The sequence below is a fragment of the Xiphophorus hellerii genome, chromosome 14 (genome assembly GCF_003331165.1).
Source record: "Xiphophorus hellerii strain 12219 chromosome 14, Xiphophorus_hellerii-4.1, whole genome shotgun sequence".
Taxonomy (NCBI): Eukaryota; Metazoa; Chordata; class Actinopteri; order Cyprinodontiformes; family Poeciliidae; genus Xiphophorus; species Xiphophorus hellerii.
The window spans coordinates 1,415,987-1,439,891 of record NC_045685.1 but is presented as its reverse complement, the minus strand read 5'-3'; the positions used below and the strand labels follow the sequence as shown (position 1 = coordinate 1,439,891).

The 23,905-nt window shown below is 39.3% G+C and overlaps 1 protein-coding gene across 4 annotated transcripts in view; it reads left to right on the top strand.

Annotated features, from left to right (window-relative positions):
- The first annotated feature begins 1,404 nt into the window (after nucleotides 1-1,404).
- Nucleotides 1,405-23,905, top strand: part of focad (focadhesin) — an 84,585-nt gene continuing 62,084 nt past the window's right edge. For 2 of the 4 annotated variants that reach the window (XM_032583188.1, XM_032583187.1), the window contains exons 1-4: nucleotides 1,405-1,460; nucleotides 14,106-14,174; nucleotides 16,192-16,266; nucleotides 22,263-22,417. In XM_032583188.1, coding sequence (XP_032439079.1) covers nucleotides 14,121-14,174; nucleotides 16,192-16,266; nucleotides 22,263-22,417 — 284 coding nt within the window. In that variant the 5' untranslated portion in view covers nucleotides 1,405-1,460; nucleotides 14,106-14,120. Of the gene's footprint in view, nucleotides 1,461-14,103; nucleotides 14,175-16,191; nucleotides 16,267-22,262; nucleotides 22,418-23,905 lie in introns of those variants that run through there. The other 2 variants (XM_032583189.1, XM_032583190.1) reach the window with 2 other exon arrangements.

The window sequence follows — 23,905 nt, the reverse complement described above, 5'->3', positions numbered from 1 at the left end:
ATGCTCATAACTGCTTGTTTTTATAGTTCAGGCACCAAATTTATATTAACATGCATTGAAACGCACAGTGAAAGAAAACTTGGCATCTACCATCTTCCATATATCCTCTTTGAGGAAAATCAGTGGTACTCCTGGACTGGCTACTTTGGAGACCCCACCCAGACCCTAGAGTTAAAAAATAATTCAAAACAATAAATAAAAATAATTTGTCTGAAACTATAAATCTGAACATTATCGTAACTAATTTAATCCAAGCCTCTTCAAAAGTTATGCGGATTGTGCTGCTGTGGGCAGTAAGAATCTCCGATAGCAGTCAGTTTTGCAACAAATCTCAAAAAGCCTCTGACTGATGACTGTTGATGTATGACATTTTATGACAGTAATGACAGACATGCTACCAGTTCAATATCTAAAAGAGGATTCTCAACAACAGCAACAGTTGTTGGCAAGCACTGCCAATTGACCTCATGACCTTTTGACATTCCACCTCTGCCTGACCATATGGCTAGAAAGCCATTAGTGACATTGGAGTCAAAGATATGAGCCTTGCCCAGTATGATCAATAGAAGACAATGTTTTAACTTCCCCCTTCTCTGTCTGCTCTTCTCTGTCCACTGGCTGGCCACAGATTATTTTAGGTTCTTTGTTATTAAATAAAATGAAGCTAATTGAAATATGTTCTCCAGACCTTTATTTTGAGACTGAAGCTCTCCTACTCCATTTCCATTTCCAGGTAAATTCCAAAAGCCTGACAGTTGAAAATTTGCGCAGGCGCAGCCTGGCTGTACTCATTTGGATCACAGACAGAGCACGAGATGCAAGCCACCAATAAGAGGAGAGAATAAATGGTGATCCCCAACCACACAGTGTTATTACGTTGCCTTCATATCCCGAGGGGAGCTCGAAATGGAGCGTTTTTCTGCAGATTAAACGCAACCCCATATTTTATTATGAATATTATGACCAAATTTCTGTTATTTTACAGAATAATAAATGAAAAAGGTCGAATATAAACCTAGTATTCTTTAATGAAAGAAAGAAAAAAGAAAGAATGAATAAATGAAGGAAAGGGAGGAAGAAATAAATAAAAAATCACACAGAGAAAGGAAGGGATAAAATAAAGAAGAGAAGTACCTGTTGTGACTGTATGCTCATTAAAAATAACACTTTAGTAGAACTCCGTGGACAAGTCGCCAGTCCATCAAGCACAGACACACATACAGTTTTAGAATATACTACTACTACTACCAATAATAATAATAATAATAATAATAATAATAATAATAATAATAATAATAATAATAATAATAATGAAACAGTGAAACAGCACGCTGCAATATCTTTTTGTGAACAGGTTTTTAGTTAACCTAGAGAAACTAAAAACCGTTCAGTTTGGTCCTTGGAGGATGCCGTACTTCCATGTGAGTTTACGGCGGTCTGCAGTGAGCTGAATGAGAAAGGTACAGTTTAACAGCATCTATTATTGACTGTGTTTTATTGAAACCGAGATGTGTATATTGTTCAGCGGCTCTCAAAAAATTGGATTATTGCAGTTAGAGTCGACTGACACGTTCCATTAGCGTGTAGATAAGTTATATCGCTAACTTCTTATCAGTGCACATATTAGCATGTTGGAGAGAATCTAGACGCCTGCGTTCACTGCCTGGAAGCTCAATAAAGGGCTGACCTAAAAGATTAAAACCTTCCCGGACTGTTAGTACATGAAGCAAAATAAGGTCGAGATAACAGATAATCTTTCGGACCGATGACGTATGAAACGCGTGAGCCTCTTAGCATGAAAAGCTCTATTTAAAACCCAGATTTAAAAAATATGTTGTCTTCAATCATCTTAGCCTTCTGTTAATGTTAACGCTCATTGAATGGTAAGTAATGCTAATAATAGAGTAATTCTTTGCTTTCTTCAGTGATTTACAAAAGTATCACGTCGAACTTTTCCACATTTTGCAAAGTTGCAAACATAAAATTCAGTGTGATTTATTGAGATTTTCTGTGAGAAATCGAGTATGGAATTATTGTACAAAGCAACGAGAATTGTCTTCTTGACATTTTTTAAACAAAAAAATAAAATAAAATAGTCTGAGTCAATACTTTGCAAAACCTCTCCATAGTTCCAGATGCAGTATTCTGTACTAAATCTCTACCAGCTTTGTACAGATAGCTCTTTTTGTCCATTCTTATTTGAAAGTTAGCTCAAGACAGATTGGATGAAGAGAGTATCTGAACATCAATTTTCAAGTTACATTTTCTCTGCTGGATTTAGGTCCGGAGTTTGGCCGCTAGGCCAATCTAATTTATGAATATTCTATGATCTAAACCAGGGAGGGAAGGCAGGCTACTGGTCACTAATCATGAAACAACACAAATTCAAATCAGTTCAGAACTGCGGATGGCGATCGGATAATTTTAACACTTTATCAATTTCAACTCAGAGCCTGGAGCAGCTAGCAACTGCTGAAGCTAGGTTTATTGTTGACACTTGAACCGAGCACGCAGCAGCGCGGAACGAGGAACAAAATATGCGTCCAGGTTTTGACTTTTTTTCCGTCCTTTTCACTTTGCTGCTCCATGGAACTCCACTCTTGTTAACTTAGTAGAATTGCTCTAGCTAGTCTATTGCCAAGTGACTGATGATGACGTTGGTAGACGTCTGGTGACAAGGTTTACCCAGAATACTCTTGGAGACAATGTGGACGATCCACTTGTAATTTTGTGTGTCATAAAGTTAAATGTAAGAGTGAAAATAAAGCCAGTCATGTAACACAACATTTTATTCAATATTTTACACCCCCTATGTCACTAAAATTAATCGGTCTTGTAAAGTTTTTAGCAACCGTGAGTCAACAATGACTGGGGCAGCCTACTATATAATTTACTGGGGCACCATTCAATGTATTCTTACATACACCAGACTCAACAGGAGAGGGCCCACTTATCCCAGCTCTCATTAGATGTGATAAAGGCTTGGATCCCAGTAGTCATGTTTTGCCTCCCATCCGGGGCCCCTCTAGGCACGCCCCCCCCCCCCCCCCCCCCCCACCCCACCCCCCACCCCACACCCACCCACCCCATGAAGCTCCCGCCCCTGTACTTGTGGTTCCCACTTCATACTGCATTTTGTGTAGTGGCATTTGTCCAACTGTTCTGGTGCTGTTTACCACTGGAAGCAAAACAACCACACAGCTTGATGCTGTCTCCACCAAACTAGATAGTTTGTACAGTGCTTCTATTTTACATCAAGCATAGTTATTGCCAGCGAGGCCAAATAGTTCCATCTTTGTAATTATTGACCATAAAACCTCAACTCCAAAGGTTTTGGGTTTTTTTTGTTTTTTTTAGAGTGAGCAGCAGCAGATATCAGGTGAGCTTAAAGATTGTGCAAACATTTTGTTTTGCTTTATTTTAAAACCTACAAATTGAAATAAATTGGTGGTTCTATAAAAAATTATTTCCATAGTTGACATTTATAAGAAAAACTATGTTATTTTTTTTCTCGAAAGATCATGCAACATTTAAGTCTATTAGCAATTTTATTTATTGGGACTCTGAATTCTCTGAATTGCAAAACTTGCAGACCCCTGCTTCAGAGGAAGGCGACAGAAACGTGCGGTTAAAAGTGGAACCATGTAAAATTATTACAAATTTCTAGCACTGTATACAGCTCTAGTGGTAAATTGAAGGATTGTTTTTCTATAAATCTGTGTTGCTTTGGTGGCACATTGCATTTCTTTATTTGCCAGCTAAAAAGCCAATCATCGAGCAGAGCCCTGTTTAAATGATCGTAGATCTTTAGTAAAGCAGAAGAGAGTATGCGTCTGTTCAGTGTGTGTGGTTGGTTATTCACATAGTAAAGCCCGAGCGTTATTTCTGAACTCTAGTTGGCTCAGGCAGCTCATGCATTGTCCCCAGTTGTAATACTAATGCAGACCTTGCAGTACAAGCCAGTGCTTTGTTAGTTGACTGTAAAGTAAAACCTGCTGCAGAAGCCACTAGAACAGAACACTTCTATATGGTTTCAGAGGTTAAATGTTCAGCTTTTCATTGACCGATGAGTTTGAATTATGGACATCAACAATCAGCTTTACAAAGTAATCTATGTAATTGTAAAAATTAACTTTTCACACTGCTACTAAACCTGCTAAAATCTTTATAGAAGATGGGTGAAGATACAGCAGAATCTAAGCACTGATGCAGTACATGTATAGATTCAGACTTGCTGCTCACCTACCTGTTAATGTAGCCACAAAACAGAGGTGGATCCAGTGTGGAGAGTACAGGGTTGTGAACAGCCAGCTGGTTTCTCAGTAGAATAAATAGCATGAGGTTGAATAGGGTTAAGTGGGGTTGGGTGGGTTAGAGGTTTGGCATTGTACGTTATGCAAATCATCATTGCCTTAGTGTTTGTAAAATTCATATGCTGAGCTCTTTCTTTTTGGGGAACTTCTGAGTCAATTCATCTCACTGGCATTTCCTACTCCCATTTCCTACCTACAGATTGCTCCTTTGTCTCTCCTCCGTTTTGTATTCGTAAACAAACCATTTCGTATCCATGTATTAACATTTACATTTTCTGTTTAATTTTCTATCTCGTTAAATATTTTCATTAAATATTCTAAAATGTTCATTTAATTCTATGTTCATTCTAACTAGGTGTGTGACAATAAATTGGCTCCAATTTCCTTAATTTTGGGAGATTGGTGATTGGCCGATACTGAATCAATCTTATACATCGACTTCTTTTTCTCTGCCATGAGGGATAGCTGACTGACAGAGCCTCCCACCAGCTCACGTCTAGATGTCTGTGGTTGACAATAGTCACCCCACTATTGCTAATTTAGCAACTTTGTTGCTATATTTTTCAATTTTTCAGACAAAAAGTTAGCCAACATTGGAGTCAGCAGGTCATGACTGTGATTGCCAGAAAACTGAAATCGGTGCACTCCTAGCTATAACTATAACTTATATTCCACCTGCTGATCAACCCTAGCTCTTAGGATGATTTCCTGCTGATGAACATTTAGTGAAATCATGTAGGAAAAGAAACATCCTGCGATAGATCTCTGTGTTTTAGACCCAAAAAGATAAAAGCTTGGGTACTGTTTTACTGATGAGGCATACTTGCCACTGACTGAAAAGTTTACTTTCATATACGTATCAAAATATGGTATATTTTGGGGGTAAAAACTAAGGGTTTGCAGTTTTCTGGACAATCATCAACCTTTAAATAGCCTGACTTGCCAAATTTGATTTTCCCTGATACCAAATTTTTTGTCTGAAAATACATACCCTGGTTAAAAATAAATATACTAAGTATGTTAAATTTTAGTATACGTAAGCATTCTTTAAATCAGATTAATCATGAGTATATTTCTATTTCACTTAGGATGAGTTAACTTAAAGTGTGACATTTTGGAACAACTAATTTTGTGCCTAGTGTATTTTAATAGTATTTAAATTGTATTAAAGAACAATTTAAAGTGTGCTAAGTGTACTTTCACTTACTTTTTTGGAACAACTTAAGTTACACTTAGCATACTTTAAGTATATTGCTTTTTATGTAATATAAATGTGCTTGATTAGTATATTTGTACTATTTTTGTGATTGAATTACATTTAAAATATATGTAGAATGTATTTTTAGTATATTGGCATTACATATTTTATATATTAGTAGTGTGATTACAGTATGCTACAATTGCACTTTTGGTTTATTGTAATTACTAATGAAGTACACTTTTTAATTACTTAATGTCTTATTATTCTGCTTTGCCACTTTTTACATTACATGCTTCATACACATTATAGTACTGCCAACATATCAGGCTACCAGAACACAGAAGGATCAATAACACACTTTCCAGGTGAAACAAATTACATTGTGTATTCAATATGTTATCATTTTGGTAACACTTTATTTGATGGGGTGTGCATAACACTGTCATAAACATGACATAACACCTGTCATGAACATGAAGGAGTCTTTATGAATGTCTGACTGTTGTCATGAAGTGCAATTCGGTAAATAATTACACTTTTAATGTAAAGTTTCTTTAAAAGTTGGATTAAAAGTCCATTAAAAGTGTCAACTTTGCAATGGACTTCTAATCCAACTTTTAAAGGAACTTCTCATTAAAACTGTCATTATTTACCAAGTGACACTTCATGACACCTGTTATTATGTTCCCAACAGGTGTTATGTCATGTTTATGACAGTATCATGTCACACTTTTAATAAAGTGTTAAAAACACTTTTCAAGAATATTTTGCATATATGCTATCACAGAATTGTACAAATTGTCAATACATTCAAAGTTTACAGACAACAGGCTTTTGAAAATTAGCACAATTAAACAATAGGTACACCTTAGAGGAAATGTGAAAAATATTTCACCAAGGACAGAGTATTGTTTTAATACAATGTCACAGTATTCCAGTATTACTCCAGACAAACTAACATTTCTCCTACCTAAGAACAGTGAGGATCAATGATAGAACATCCCCATTCATTTCACCACTGCACTTTGCAGAAACCTACAAAAGAGAATAAAACAATATAGCAATTAAACAGAGAAAGTATTAGCATTTTTACAGAGTACAGAAAAACGCCAAAGAAAAAAGTATGACTACAATATGACTCGCTATGTATGTGGCATGATCAGAACTGATGATGATTGGGACCGGATGCCTGGAGTGAAAAAACATTTCTGGGTGACTTCTTTGCCTGTATGTCAGAAGTAGAAAAAAAAGTCAGCAATATCATAGAATCAGTTGATGTTGACATTAGCTGTTTTGGACTTAAGGTAACAAACTACCTTAAAAGCTTTCCATCCATGATCTGAACATGCTGATCCTTGCAGGGTGGTGAGGGGGGCTGGAGGAGCCCATCTCCAGCAGTCATCAGATGAGAGGGGGAGTTCACCCTGGACAGGTCACCAGTCCATCACAGGGCCCCTGAAAGCTAACATTGAATAAAATGTATGAAAGAGAAATGGTAGATTAACAAGGAGAATAAATTCTGTCCAATTATTTTCAAATTAAATCATGTTTATTAAGCACTTAGTGTTGGTAACTCACCAGTTTTTGCTGTTGTTAAAAATGTGGCCAGCTTGCTCAGTAAAAGAAAAAAAAAAAAAAGCCTTACTCCATCAAGACGATGTGGAGGTTCATCCTCAGAACTGGTGTGGTGATCTGGTGGAGCCAGAGCCTCTACTGAGACAGGAGACAGGAAAGTCTTTAGGTTTTCTAATACCTGATCCATGGCTTCCTCTTTCATCTTAATTTGCTTAGACTGCAAAAATATATTGAAGATAAAAACAATAATGAACAAGTTATAACAACAGTCTCACGATATCAAAATCTCTTTGGCATACTGAGCTTAATTAAAACCAAGTTAAGTTTATGAAGAAAAGTCTTTCGTGACCCACATTTAATTTCCATCCGGTTCGTCTTGTTGTATTGTCGTCTAACTCGAACTAGGACGTCACCAGTAGGGCTGTTGTAAACGAATATTTTAGTAATCGAGTAATCTATCGATTATTCTTACGATTAATTGAGTAATTGGATAAAAAAAAAGATAAAGTAAAACATTGTTAAATCTAACATAACAGCAGTATTACTATCGCATATTAACATCAGTCCAAATTTTTCACAATTGAGGTTCCCTAACAATAACTTTTCTGTAGTTTAGAAGATTAACTCGTAACAATAAAATCACTTTCCAAGTTAACTTGAAGAAAAGTTATACAAAAATCTGAAATTATATTCAATTCAATAATAAGGAGGCAGGCTCACAAATACGCTTCTAATAAATGTCTATACTCCAGTTGTAAGTGCGGCAAGCTCTCACTAGTCTAGCCCCTTAAAGCTCTTTCATAGCTACGCGACACGTTTCTTCCATAAAAAAAAGAGGTCTTGAATCCGACGGTCATCTTTAAGTCTTTACTGAATTTAAAAGAAAATAAAAATAACAAACAGATTCAAAACAAATAGAAAGTGACGGTCAAAAGACTGTGTTACTCTCAAGGTGCCAGACTTCTACAAAGAGCAAGTACTTTCGTCTTTCATAAACTAATTAGTTACTAACCAATCAAAAGGCACCATGTCATAAGCTCAAACACAATACAATTACAGACGCTTATCTTTTTCAAATAACAGAGTAAATACTTTAACTCACATAAACACAAAATAACATTTTGTATTAAGCTCCAAAAATGTATATATGGCTCCTACACCAGTTTTTCGTTTATGCATTCATCTTCAGTCAGATGAACTCTCACCTTGCTCAGACATTCATAGCGTTTGTGTTTATGTTAGCGAGGGATTTGACACTTTCGTTCCTCACACACAGAAACATCTACCAGGTATACATGTCACGATGCGCTCCGCCATCCATTTGTTGAGACCGGGATGATATGAAATTAATTTTCCGGTTTGTCCGTAAATCTACACTTAATTATCTAATGCGCAGCCGCCCGCAGTGTTCAGTCTATCCGCTCACACCTTCAGCGCTCTTCCCCGCCGTTCGCTCTGAACCGCCACCAGGCAGCAGCTCCGGGAGGGGAAAAGACTATCCCGGGCATCGACAAGACCCAGAGATTATCATCAATCAATAAAATCCTTCCAGGCCGAACTTGAAAACTGGACGTTATGCTGCTAACACTTAGCTTTCGTCAACAACTCAGTCGGAAGTGAGAGCACTGCGCAGCGCAAGTAATAACCCGGCCGGAACACGGTGCGCTAAATAATAAAATATAATTTAACGAAGCTTCGAAGCAGATAAATTTTCCTCGAGGAATTTCAATAATCGAGGTACTCGAATAACTCAAGGAATCGTTTCAGCCCTAGTCACCAGCCTGAATTTACCAAAATTACTAACTATTATCAAGGCCCTCTCTACTTTTAAGGCAATATTATGTGAGTAAAAATGGCGAATTTGAATAGCATCTCTTATGTTCTGCGGCTTCATGGCTGTTCTTGTTTGTCTGTCTCTTTTCAGAAAAACTGAAAGTGTGCATTACCGCCACCATCTGGTCTGTCTGGAGTTTGAACTGCAGCTCGTGCTCACTAATACATCTTACTTACATCATACATCTGAAAATGTATTGGATAAAGACAGCTTCTGTGCTTTAGTTAAAAAACTGAAAACAACAGATCATATTCGGAGATATGTAAAACTGAATATACCTGCTACATTTAGTGTTAAGGACAAGCGTTGCTTTTGTTGTAGCACCTCTGTCACTAAATTGTCAATGTTTGATATTTTAAGGCATAAACACATTATTTACTTTGTTGAACAATATTACATCAGGTTCCACTATAAGGATTGTTATTTTTTTTAATTCTTTTCCATTTTAACAAAAATAATAAAAGATTATTAAGGCACCTAGAAAGGCACACTTTATTAGGCTAAATCAGGGGTCACCAACCTTTTTGAAACTGAGAGCTACTTCATGGGTACTGAGTCATACAAAGGGCACCAGTTTGACACGCTCTTCTGAAATAACAAATTTACTCAGTTTGCCTTTAGTTATACATTATCAATAATGATTAATGATACTCATCTATGAGAAGACACTGATCATGTTAATGGTTTCTCCCAATAATTAGCAATGAAAACAAGGTGGGAAACAGATATCAATATTCAGCACTTTATCTCTTTTAATCTCAGTAATTGTCACATTTTTAGATAATCACTTACATCACTACATTTCATAGGAAAAATGTCCAATTTTTACTAGCCACTCACAAACATTTTTTTAGCAAATCATGAACTATGTTGCACCATGTTTCAAAAAGTTATCAATTATGTAATGTTAAAGAAAAATCAACTTACATATTTTTAAATAAATCTTGTCACATTTTGAACTCATGACCAAATCTGCTGCATTTTTAACAAAATTATAACTTATATGTCATGAACACACTTTTAAATTGAACACAATTCCTCAATATTTTAATTAAACTTTGCCATGACACTGCCATGTTGCCACTAACATCTGGCATTGGTTTCTTTATTAGTGAGAAGACTGGCATTGCATGCTGTTCACCAGTGCACTGTAATCTGGTGTGTAACTTGAAACTGCAACTGTGAGTGCATCTTTCAGATGTGCATCAGTGAGGCATGTTCTGTGTTTGTTCTTAATGAAGTTCATGTCAGAAAACGCTGATTCACAGAGATAGGTTGAACCAAACAGGCTGGCAACCTTCATAGCTGCTGTGCATACACCACTGTACTTCTCTGTGTCAACAAGGGACCAAAAGTTTGGTGCAGTCTGGTAAACTTTGAGGTGTAGGTCATTTTGCAATGTTATGATTTCCATCTCCACCTGTCCAGCATCCAAGTTGAATGTTGCACTTAGTTTCTCAGCAAAGTATGTTGTGTCCACATTCATGAAAGGATTGGAAATGAATGACACACATGGCTCAAGCTGATCAAGATCACAAAACCTATTCTCAAACTCTTGCCCAAGTCTGTTTATGACTTCACAGTACTTTTCTGCAACTTTGTCAAATGTCTCAGATGCAGAAGCATTGTTTTTCAGCACCAACTGCACAGAGGGAAAGTGCAGCACTTTTTTTCTCTGTAAATCCACAGAGAAAATGTTCATCTTGGCTTTAAATGCATTTAAAGCACTTATCATATCAACAACAGTTTTACCTTTGCCTTGCAGCTCGCAGTTCAAGACGTTTAGTTTCCCAGTAATGTCCGTCAAAAATGCAAGGTCAAGGGTCCACTCTGTGTCTTCTAGCAGTGAGACGTCTTCGCCTTTGGACTGCATGAACTCTTTGATTTCACCCAAAAGTGACAAAAAACGAAATAAAACTCGTCCTCTGCTGAGCCATCGGATTTCTGTGTGTAGCAGCAGTTCACCATATTCAGCTGACATCTCCTCCAATAGCACCTTGAAAATCCTGTGCTGTTTAGCTTTGGAGCGGATGTTGTTAATGATTTTTACAACGGGAGTCATCACGTGCTCAAAGCGACCAGGTGCCCGCGGGCACCGTGTTGGTGAGCCCTGGCCTAAATTATACACTGTGATGTAATTTAGAACATACTGAAATTTTAGTATATTTAATAGTTTAGTGCTTTTAAGTAAGCACTTTAAAAGTAAACTATTTACTTAATTTTTTTGAACTTAAGTAAATGGTTAAGTTAATAAAACTTAACTATTTACACCTTAGAGTAGGGAGACCAGACGTCCCCGATTTCCGGGGACAGTCCCCGTTTTAGATGGCCTGTCCTCGGCTGAAGCCGTCCCCGGAAAAGTCCCCGATTTTAGCGTTTAATGAATGAGGGAAAAAAAGTTTCCTATAGATTGTTATTACGATAGCCGGAGACTCCATATGGCAGGGAGTAGAAAACGCGAGTGAGCGTGTTGCGCGCAACAACAGCAGTTACGGTAGCTGCTCGCGCTACTGTTAACGTTGCAGAGAAGAAGAGCATCATAGCCAACCGCCAATAAAAATCAAGAAGAGCAGCGCGCGCTGCCAGAAAGGACAACAAGCTGGAAGAGGAGAGCTCGAGTTTTGATCAGCTTCGAAGGGAGCTGACCTGTGATACGGTATGTGTGAATCAAAGTGTTTTGTTTGAACTGGGCCAGGGGAGTCCAAACTTGGTCCTTGAGGGCCGGCATCCTGCAGGTTTTAGTTTTCTCCCTGGTGGTAGTAACAACCTTTTCAGCTTGTCAATGTTCTTCTTAGGCCTTCTAACGAGCCATCATTTGATCCAGGTGCGTTAAACCAGGGAGAGAACTAAAACATGCAGGTTCCCGGCCCTCGAGGACCGACTTTGGGCACCACTGAACTGGGCTAATCCTTGCTGTCATAAAGATTTGGTTCGCGGTAAAATAAAACTAAGCTTTTCTTAAACACAAGACAAGAGCACAATGGACAGCTACAGAATTAGCCAGATTGTTTTGGAATTAACTGGTGATCAGTGGGTTGTATTTTCAAATCTAGATATGAGTTTGGGCATATTAAAGTTTCTCACAAAAAATGTAGTCACTCAGTTACAGGAAAACTGAATGAAGAAGAGCATGAACTGAAACTGATGAGGATGGAGAGATAATCTCTTCTGTTTGTTTAGCTCCAAACAATTTATTTATTTATTTTTGCTAAATATGGCATTTTTGACATTTCATCAGCTGATGAAAAAGGTTCATATTTATACTAAGATTTTACTAGGAAGAATCCAGCTCCTCATCTCAAAATAACCAAATTCTAAAAGAAAACAAATCTAATTTTATTTATTAAATTGTAACATTTCAGTATGTCAAATGTACATTCTAATGTTTTTGGGGGAGATTGAGATGATATTATGTCTCTGTTTTAGAAGACTGGCAGACTGATAAAAGATGAGACAGGAGGAAAATATTCTGATAAACTGAATGAATGAAGAAAACAGGAAAACTGACAAAGCTGGAGAGAAATATGAAATATAAACATATTATTTAATTGTGTCTTATATGTTGTATTTTAAGTGTTTCTCTTTGCTATCACCTGTGGTGTTTTCAGTTTTTCACATAATCTTTTCTGCTCTTATTCTATCCAGACCTCTATGATCATGTGGCTGATGGCTCTTCAGACCCAGGAGGGTTTGCAGATCCAGAGATGAGCTCATGTTGCTGGACTTCCTGACCAGAGTTCACTCATCTCAAACACACACAGTGTCCTTACATATCAGCTACATAACTTTACACGCACACCTCATGTATTTATGGACAGTTATGTGTCCATTCTTGCACAACATTCACAGGTGGACGAAGTTGTTGGTATCTTCTGTTAATGACTTAAAAACCCACAGTGGCACTGAAACAACTTGAAACAAACAAAAGTAATAAATGAAAATTTACTGAAAATTAACCAATAAAAAGCAGACATTGTTTTTAAATGAGCTTCGACAGAATAAGAAAATGACAGACCAAGGTGACTACAGTTGCACAGATTATTCTGAAACATAAGGTCCACAGGACTGGAGCCAATCTCCCTGGCTGCGGCTGCCGGAAGAAAATTGACAAATTCAAGAGAATTATGATACGAATGGTTACTAAAACTCCAGAACAACCAAGTACAGAAAGTAAAGGTGAACTCCAAGGTCAAGGTGGACTTGATGTGAAATGACCAAGGAGGAAAGCAAATCATTAAAAAGTGAGGCTGGAATTTACCACACAGGTTCTGGGAGAGATGAGACAAAGTGCATCAGCTCTATGGTCACAGACACAAAAATACTAATAAGTTTTAACTACCATCATTTTAATTGAGCCACAATTTAAAAGCAGTGTCTGACTTTCATCAGTTTGTCAGTAAACAATTTTTTACTACTTTTGTCACTTTCAAGTTACTTCTGTTACCATTGTGGGCTTTTTGTTCATTAACAGAGGTACCATCTATGTTATTCATGTATATGCATGGTCACTTACAAACTATGTACACAATTTCCCCCCATATTTCCAGTTTTAATTTTCTATTGCTGCTATTATTTTATTATTATTAATAGTAATATTACCACTGTGTGGAGAGATACGTTCCTGCTTTTATATTTGATTTTTAATGTTTAAATGTTAATAAATATGTAAACTTATCTGTCCCAGTTTCTTCATTTTTGTTTGATAAATTTGCTTCTTCTTTATCGCTGAGTGAGGAATGTCCCCAGATTTAGTCTTGGACATCTGGTCACCTTAGAGGAAATGTGAAAAATATTTCACCAAGGACATGAAATATACTAAAGTATTTTTTTTCACTAGTGTAGCCTTATATTTATTTATAGTAACTATTTTTAGTGACTTTTCAGTGAGAAGTCATTAATATAGAGACAAAATTGGTAATAGTGGGGTGACTATTGTTAATCGTGCATATCCAGACATGACCTGGTGGGTGGGTCTGTCGGTCAGTCGTCTCTCACAGCAGAGCAAAATGGGACAGTGGTTGATTTTCAGGCCTGTGCAAAGATGAGATCGCTGATTTCCCAAAATTAAGGAAATCAGGAGTGATTTATTGGTGCACCCTTACTAAAAACGTTAAAGTAGACCACTCCTTATTCTCATGAGGTCTTGTGAACTTTTAGTAAGGAAGATTGTTTATGCTTTCAGGTATGAGGTGCAGTAATGGAAAGTTTCAAAACCCGGTTTGATTTCTCCAACCCTCTTATCCAAGTCCAGGTAAGCTGCAGTGTCTGGATATCAAAATAAATGTATGTATCTATCTATAAACTAGAGTTATACTTTAAGTATATGGCTTTTTATGTAATATAAACGTGCTTGATTAGTATATTTTAAGTGTACTATTTTTTGTGATTGAATTACATTTAAAATATATTTAGAATTTACTTTAAGTATATGAGCATTACATATTTTATATATTAGTAGTGTGACAGTATTCTCCAATTACACTTTTGGTGTAGCATAATTGCTAGTGAAGTACACTCTTCAGTTACTTTTTTTTGTACCCCTCCAGGGGGTCTTTTGTGGGCTCTAGTGTCCCTTATATGAAAGTAGGCTGACAGGAAAGGGGGGGAAGACATGCGGCAAACATCGCCGGGTCCGGGAGTCGAACTCGCGACAGCCGCGTCGAGCACTCTAGGCCTCCAAACTTGGGTTGCGCTGTCCCCTACGCCACCACGGCACGACCCACTCTTCAGTTACTTAATGTCTTTTTTATTCTTCTTTGCCACTTTTACATTACATGCTTCATACACACTACAGTACTGCAAACATATCTGCCTAAATTATACACTGAGATGTAATTTCAGAAGGATCAATTACAGCACACTTTCTGGCTGACAAAAATTACATTGGGTATTCAATATATTCACATTTTTCAAGAGTACATTGCTAATATACTATCACAGAATTGCGCAAGTTGTCAATATAATAAAAGTTTATAGACAACACGCCTATGAAAATTAGCACAATGAAACAATAGGTACACCTTAGAGGAAATATGAAAAATATTTCACCAAGGACAGAGTATTGGTTTAATACAATGTCACGGTATTCCAGTATTACTCCAGACAAACTGACATTTCTCCTACCTAAGAACAGTGAGGATAAATGACAGAACATTTCCATTCACTTCACCACTGCCCTTTGCAGAAACCTACAAAAGAGAATAAAACAACAGAGCAATTAAACAGAGAAAGTATTAGCATTTTTACAAAGTACAGAAAAACAGCAAAGAAAAAAGTATGAATTACAATTTTAAGACGTTGTGGACTCCCTATGTATGTGGCATCATCAGAACTGATGATGACTGGAACTGGATGTCTGCGATGAAAAAACGTTTCTGGGGAACTTCTTTGCCTGTATGTCAGAAGTAGAAAAAATAGTCAGCAATATCATAAAATCAGTTGATGTTGGCATTAACTAGGAAGTTGTTTTAAGTGTGGACTTAAGGTAACAAACTACCTTAAAAGCCTTCCATCCATGATCTGAACTCACTAATCCTTTCAGGGTTATGAGGGGGGCTGGTGTGCCCATCTCCAGCAGTCATCAGATGAGAGGCGGGGTTCACCCTGGACAGGTCACCAGTCCATCACAGGGCCCTGAAAGCTAACATTGAATAAAATGCATGAAAGAGAAATTTCATAAAAGATTAACAAGGGAAATAAATTCTGTCAAATTATTTTCAATATTTTGATGTTTGTTAAGCAATTAATGTTGGGAAAACTTCAGTTTTTCCTGTTGATAAAAATGTAACCAGCTGCTCAGTGTAAAAAAATAAGCCATCAAGACGATGTGGAGGTTCATCCTCAGAACTGGTGTGGTGATCTGGTGGAGCCAGAGCCTCTTCTGAGACAGGAAATGCTCATAGTATACTTTGTATATATTTATATGTAGTAGTACACTTAATACTTAGTATACTTAAAATGTACTTGCACAAATGTAAGTATGTTTGAAATATACACATTTTTTTTTTTCACTTGGATAAAGGGCAACAACATCATTAAAAACCAATATATACGAGTCAGTCATTGAGCTGCCAAACAACAGCTGATAAACTACCACAGACACTTAATAAAGTGATTGGTCAATGAGGGAGCAGAAATATTGTTTATGTGATAATTCATGTAGATGATGTTTGTCATTGTGTCTGATAGATGTTGTAATTGACAAAGTAAAGCTGTGGCTACTTGGATGCAGTTTGTATAGTCTCACCAAAACCTGCCTATTTCGTCAGACGGTGAGAAATCTTGTTGCTGCTGTGCTGAAGGAAAAAGGCTCAAATGGGCAAATCACCCATTCCTCCACCCAGGTGAGTTCCTAAATTATTTTTGATTTGCCTTAAAGCTTCAATAATGTAAGATAGATCTGGGAAATAAGAAGTGCTTTTTGATTAAATGTAAATAAAATTTTCTTGATTCATACCCTGAATTGTGACATACTTTCAAGAAATTAGAGGTGCAATGATTGCAGTTTTCTGATCGATCAAGGCCCAGATAACAAGAGATGTTAACTCTGGGGCGTGCTGTGGTGGCGCAGGGGGTTAGCACGCCCCACGTTTGGAGGCCTTAGTCCTCGACGTGGACGTCGCGGGTTCGACTCCCGGTCCCGACGACCTTTTCCGCATGTCTTCCCCCTCTCCTCACCCTCCTTCCTGTCTGCCTACTGTTGAAAAAATACGAGCCACTAGCGCCGCAAAAAACTCTTCGGAGATAAAAAAGAAAAAAAAAAAAAGAGATGTTAACTCAATGTTGAATTAAATTAACATCAATTAATTCAATTGATTAATTGAGTTAATCAATTGATTAATTGAATTCATTAATCAATTGAATTAATTCAACCAACTATGTTTAACACCAGTTGAGGTTGATGATTAATAGTGGATCAACCATCAACCATCATACAATTCTAGGCAATTAACTAATGTTGAAAAGTTGTAATTGAATCAATGTTGTTTTATGGTCGAATTCTAAGGATTAAAATGCCAACGTCTAACCCAGTGTTTTTCAACCCTGGTCCTCAAGGCATATAATGATATGTAGATTCATGTAGATGCAAGTTTTAGGCATTTCCTAATTTTGTCATTTGTGTCACTGTGTGTTTATTTTGAGTTTCCTGTGTCCCTGTGTCTCCGTGTTGTTCTGTCTTCCCCTTGATTACTCCCAGGTGTTTCTCGTTCCCTGATTACCTCCTGTGTATTTAGTGTCACCTGTGTGTCTGTGTCTTTGTCGGGTCCTCGTCTCGTTTGACGTCTTGTCTGATGTTGTGTCAGTCCATTCGTTTCTCCTTGTCGCTACCTGCGAAGAGCCCTGGTTTCCTCTCTGCAGTGCTGCCTTGGTTATTGGACTACATTTCTGATCAGTTCTGTCATTAAATATTCTTTATTTCACTTACCTGGATCTCCTGGCGTCTACCTCACCACCTCACACACCGCACCTTATGACAGAAGGACCCGACCATACCGATCGGTGAGGCACACCCAGGATCTTTTCAGCCAACATGAACACCACCACCATAACCACCGTCAATATATTCCCTGCGCTTCCTCCTAATCTGTTTGCCATGGACTCTGAGGAGGATTTTGAATATCTGTTCAAACGGTTTAAGAGAGACTCTGTAGTGCTGGAGTTAGTTTTTGCACTGTATGATGAGTACGTCCAGAGAAAGCGTTCCAGCCCCGCTCCTGAGTATCCGGGGCCGTCGCTGCCACCAGTTCCAGCTCCTCTCACCGGAGCCGCCTCGCCTGCCGGCTCACCTGCCGGCTTTTCCGAGCCTCCAGTCCCCGCTCCAGAGACTACTGCCGCTCCTGCAGCTCCCGAGTCTCCGGTTCCGGCGCTATCTCCAGCTCCGTTCCCAGCTCCAGCATCATTGGGACAATCCACTCCTCTCGCCGTTGCCGCGGCGGACTCAGCTCCTCTCGCCGCTGCCGCGGCAGACTCAGCTCCTCTCGCCGCCGCCGCTGAGGATCTTCCGCCTCTCGCCGTCGCTGCTCCGGATCTTCCGCCTCTCGTCGCTGCTCCCGCTCCAGCATCTGCCGGCTCTCCTGCCGGCTTTCCCGAGCCTCCAGTCCCCGCTCCTGAGACTGCTCCAGCCGTTGTTCCCATGGTGATGGGATTCCAGGCGGCCCACCTGGCTCCGGGCCGACAGGCGGCGCGGTTAGTGGCCTTTCCCGCCCCAGTTAGTGGGTTATTGGCCCCAGTTAGTGGGTTCTCGGCCCCACCTGACTTTCCCAGTGTTCCTCCAGAGCCCCCCAGTGTTCCTCCAGAGCCCCCTAGTTCCGTCCCTCCTCCAGAGACTCTTCGTCGCCCACCGGACCAGCTCCGTGGTTCTCTCCTCCAGCGCCGCGGTCGCCCGCCGGACCACCTCCCTCCAGCGCCTCCGCCCACCCTGTGGGTAGTTTTTTGTTTGTTTTTGGACTCTTGGCCCGTCCTGTGCCTCCGCCCACTCCGTTGGGTCGTTTTTTGTTGTTTTGGACTCTGGCCCCCCGTCCAGCGCCCCTCCGCCCACCCTTGTTGTGTTTTTGTTTTTTGGGCGTCTGGTAGCTGCCCTTGAGGGGGGGGGATACTGTCATGTTCCGTGTTTTTCTGTGTTTATTTTGAGTTTCCTATGTCCCTGTGTCTCCGTGTTGTTCTGTCTTCCCCTTGATTACTCCCAGGTGTTTCTTGTTCCCTGATTACCTCCTGTGTATTTAGTGTCACCTGTGTGTCTGTGTCTTTGTCGGGTCCTCGTCTCGTTTGGCGTCTTGTCTGATGTTGTGTCAGTCCATTTGTTTCTCCTTGTCGCTACCTGCGAAGAGCCCTGGTTTCCTCTCTGCAGTGCTGCCTTGGTTATTGGACTACATTTCTGATCAGTTCTGTCATTAAATATTCTTTATTTCACTTACCTGGATCTCCTGGCGTCTACCTCACCACCTCACACACCGCACCTTATGACAAATTTAGCACACATGATAGATAGATAGATAAATCTTTATTGTCATTGTCACAAGAACAACGAAATTTAAAAGGTGCCATCAGTCAGTGCATATGCTTAAAAACAAAAAATAACTGTCTCACAATTCACACACAATGTAAGAATTAACAAATAACTGGAAAAAAAACAACAAAAAAAACCTAATAAATAAGAACAGCCACATTCTCACATACATCATTCATAATGATTAATGGTTGTTTTTGATTGCATTTAGTTTTGTTATTACTATCGGGTAAAAACTGTCTCTGAGACGGTTGGTTCTTGTTCTGATTGCTCTGTATCTTCTGCCTGAAGGCAGCAGTGTGAACAGAGAATGTTCGGGGTGAGAAGTGTCCTTTGTGATGTGTTGTGCTTTTCTTAGACAGCGGTCGCTGTGCAGGTCCTCCAGTGAGGGGAGAGGGCAGCCAATGATTTTTTGGGCTATATTCACAACCCTTTGGAGAGCTTTCCTTTGAGCCGCAGTGCTGCTGTTATACCATACGCAGATACAGTAGGTCAGTATGCTCTCTATGGAGCACTTGTAGAAGGACACCAGCAGCTTCTCCTTGATGTTGTTCCTCCTGAGAACCCTCAGGAAGTACAGTCTTTGCTGGGCCTTTTTTATCAGCTCAAAGGTGTTCATGTTCCATGTGAGGCCCTGCTCAATGTGGACCCCCAGGAAACGGAAATCAGCTACCCTCTCCACACATTTTCCCCCAATGGTTAGTGGTGTAATGTCCGTTTTATTCCTCCTGTAATCTATTATGAGTTCTTTTGTCTTTGAGTTGTTGAGGAGCAGATTGTTCTCCCTTCACCACACCAACAGCCGCTCTACCTCACCCCTGTAGGCGGACTCGTCGCCTCTTGAGATGAGCCCCACCACTGTGGTGTCATCAGCAAACTTGATGATGGTGTTGCTGTGGTGGGCAGAGGTGCAGTCGTATGTGTACAGACAATAGAGCAGGGGGCTCAGCACACAGCCCTGTGGAGAGCCAGTACTAAGGCTGAGGGCAGTGGATGTATGTTTTCCCACCCTAACTCTCTGCTGTCGGTTGGTCAGTAAGCTCAGAATCCACATGCAGGTGGAGTGAGGGAGACCCAGGTCCCCCAATTTGTCCACCAGTCTGTGAGGGAGGATGGTATTAAAAGCAGAGCTGTAGTCCACAAAGAGCATCCGCACATAGCTCCCCTGCTGCTCCAGATGTGACAGAGCAAAAGATAACACAGCGCAGCTCGCTATGTCCCTCGGAATATTGAACAAGCGTTGAAAATCAGCTGTAACATCTAGTTCGTAGCGGACACCGATCGTCAGGAGATCGTCCCGACTGTATATTTTGTTTGTCCGACATGACGAGTACGGAACACAAATCAACACGTACACAAGCAGCCAAACATAGCACCGACCGAGAGAGCAATGAGCCGCTGCAACTGCGTGCGCCGCCATCTTGGGGAAAAAAAAAATATAAAAAAATTTCAATTGATGGCTGATTAACAGGGTTTTGCTGAATTGCAATCATCTGAATGGGGGGTGCTGAAGAGGGGAACATCTGAAACATGCAGGTCAGTGTGCCTTGAGGACCAGGGTTGGGAAACACTGGTAATCAATGTTGAATCAATGTATGCTGTTTGTCACGCCCCTTTTTTCCCCCTCCTCCTCATTGAGCTCTGGGTGAGAGCATTTTATTACCTGGCGGCAGGGGTTTATCATGTTTTAAATTAAGCATTACATGTTGAGAATAGTGGGTTGTGATTCCTTTCTGTACATTTTCTTATTTGTCTGTAAATATCATTACTGACTATTCATAATGTGTTGACATAAAAACATCTACAAGTCACTACAAGCATCCTCAGAATTGGTGTGGTGAAGCGGTCCATCTCCCCCTTTTTACACTAGTGGTATATCCCAACCACACAGCCCTTTTGTTGCTGGCTTGGTGCAGCCTGCTTCTGAATTGAATTCTACTTTTAGAACTTTTGCAGTAAGTTTGGTGATATTACTTTTATCCTAACTTTCCTATATGTCTATAGAAAAGATAATTGTGAACGACATAATACCAATCATCTGCCAACAAAATTGTGTTTAACACCAGTGCAGAAACTTTTAATGGCATTTTGTGGTGTAGATATATATCAGACCAAAAAGTGTACATGAATCAATATTGATTCCTTACCTTTGATTGAATATAAAATCAGCACAAATATGCATGTAGAGCCACATTCAGATGATGACTGAATCAACATTGATATAGTGTCAGTTATGGCTGAAACCCTAATGTTGATTCAACATGTAAATCACCGACCACTTTCAATATCATTTCAATGTCAGGCTTCAATGTGGATTCAATGTTTCTGCCTAACTATATTTCAACGTTGATTTACCTATATTTTGCTATCTGGGTGATCTTTAAAAGGCCTGACCTGCCTGATTCTGATTTTGGCCGATTCTAATTTTTCATCTGAAAAGTGGCTAAATGTAGCAACAAAATCACTAAATTGGCAATAGTGGGGTGACTGTTGTTAACCGCACACATGCAGACATGATCTGTTGGGCGGGTCTGTAAGTCGGCTGAAGAAAAGGGGACAATGACTGATTTCCAGAGCTTTGCGGAGGTAGATATAATTGGTGGATAAGATCGGTTTCTAATGTAAGTATTGGCACATCGCCCAAAATGAAGAAAATTACAGCAGATCTATCAGAATACTTTAGTTGAAATCATAATCCTCTTTTGTCTGGAGCAGATAAAAAAAAATAATCTTATGCTCACATCATATCTGCTTTTTGTACAGTGACATGGGAAGCCATCATGCAATTGGAAAATTGTGCTCTTATATCACCTTATGACACATTTAGCACTTTTGCATGCATGATTGATCACCAGATAAGTTAGGCTGTCATAGATGTGCTGCAGATGTAAAAATTCACAAATCTTGTGTAATGCTTTACTATACATGAGCTACAGATCTGACATGTTATGATGTCATGCTTCACTCACCTGACATGGTGGATCCTTAAACTCAAAAGTGAAACTGACAACATGACCTGATTTCTAATAAATTTGGTTTAAAACTTTCTGACTCACTCATTGATTGAAATTGCAATCCAGAAGATCAGTCGATTTCTTAATATGAAACAAAATAAACAGAGATAATTACAACAGTTGAAAAGTCAATTACATCACTTGAAATATCTTGATACAGTTGAGTACTGAGAATCCTACACACATCTTATATCAGTTTCTCTTTTCCAAGATATAACTTTCATGATTGCTGTAGAACACATTATGAAAAATTGTTTATTTACATGTTTTCATGGCTCCTTTGTTTGACCTGACATGACCTGATTGTGTTACATCTCAGGGCCCAGCAATGGAGGCTCTTTGGCAGCAGTGCTGCAGTGACAGCGCTCTGGTGCGTTCAACATGCTGTGATGCTGTGGTGCTTCTAGTAGATCAGGGCCATGCAGACCTGCAGTTCATTCACAACAGTGTCCTCAATCTCCTGCCTTCTGCCAGGTACATAACACACACTCTCAGCTTCTTTTTTTTGATTTTTATGTTCACTATATGACAAAGTTTCAGTTCAGCTAATTAAATTTTGTTGTTGTTGTTTTTTTACAAGAAAAAAAATAGTTGTTTCTAAATATACTGAATGACTGTGCAGCTTACACATCTGACTCCAGAGGAATTTAGCTGGGGGGGCAGTGGCTTATTTTGGAGGGGCTCGAGGGACACAGTAAACAGGCTTTTAATTTAATACACCGTGTTCCAAATTATTATGCAAGTGATAGTTTCTCAGATTTTCTTAAATGGTCAATGCAAATGATGGTCAGTATAATTTTCAAGTCATGAACTATTACAGTATAAATCAAATTTTACTGAACAAAGCTCCCCATGAGAACAGTATTTTTTTCAAAAATAAAAAACTAAAAATGCACTGTTCTAAATTATTATGTACAGCAGATTTTCTAAACATTTTATGGATTATAAAGAACTGCAAACGGTCATTCTTTGAATGTGCAGCATTAAGTGTTCACATGTACTAAAATCAAAAGCTATTTCAATCAAAAACATCTTAACAGACTGAGTTACATGTTAACATAGGACCCCTTCTTTGATATCAATTCTTGCATCCATTGAACTTGTGAGTTTGTGGATAGTTTCTGCTTGAATTTCTTTGCAGGATGTCAGAATATCTTCCCAGAGCTGCTGTTTTGATATGAACTGCATTCCACCCTCAGATCTTCTGCTTGAGGACACTCCAAAGGTTCTCAATAGGGTTGAGGTCAGAGGAGGATGGTGACCACACCATGAGTTTCTCCCCTTTTATGCCCATAGCAGCCAATGACACAGTGGTATTGCTTGCAGCATGAGATGGTGCATTGTCATCCATGAAGATGATTTTTCTACGGAAGGTACGGCTCTTCTTTTTGAACCATGAAAGGAAATGATTAGTCAGAAAGTCCATATACTTTGCTGAGGTCATTTTCACACCTTCGGGGACTCTGAAGGGGCCGACCAGCTCTCTCCCCATGATTTCGGCCCAAAAAAGGACTCCACCACCTCCTTGCTGATGTCACAGCCGTGTTGGGACTTGGTGGCCATCCACCACCAATCCACTACTGCGTCCATCTGGACCATCCAGGGTTGCACAGTAGTCATCAGTGAACAAGTCTGTTTGAAAATTAAACTTCATGTACGGCTGGGCCCACTGCAACCGTTTCTGCTTGTGAGCACTGGTTAGGGGTGGCCGAATAGTAGGTTCATGCACCGCAAGCCTCTGGAGGATCCTCCACCTTGAGGTTCCAGAGGCACCAGCAGCTTCAAAAAACTGTTTGCTGCTTTGTAAGGGCATTTTAACAGCTGCTCTCTTAATCTGATGAATTTATCTAACAGAAACCTTTCTCATTCTGTCTTTATCTGTACAAACCCATCTTTGGTCTGAATCAGCCACAAATCTCTTCACAGTATGATAGTTTTCATTAAATATCTAATGTTTTCATA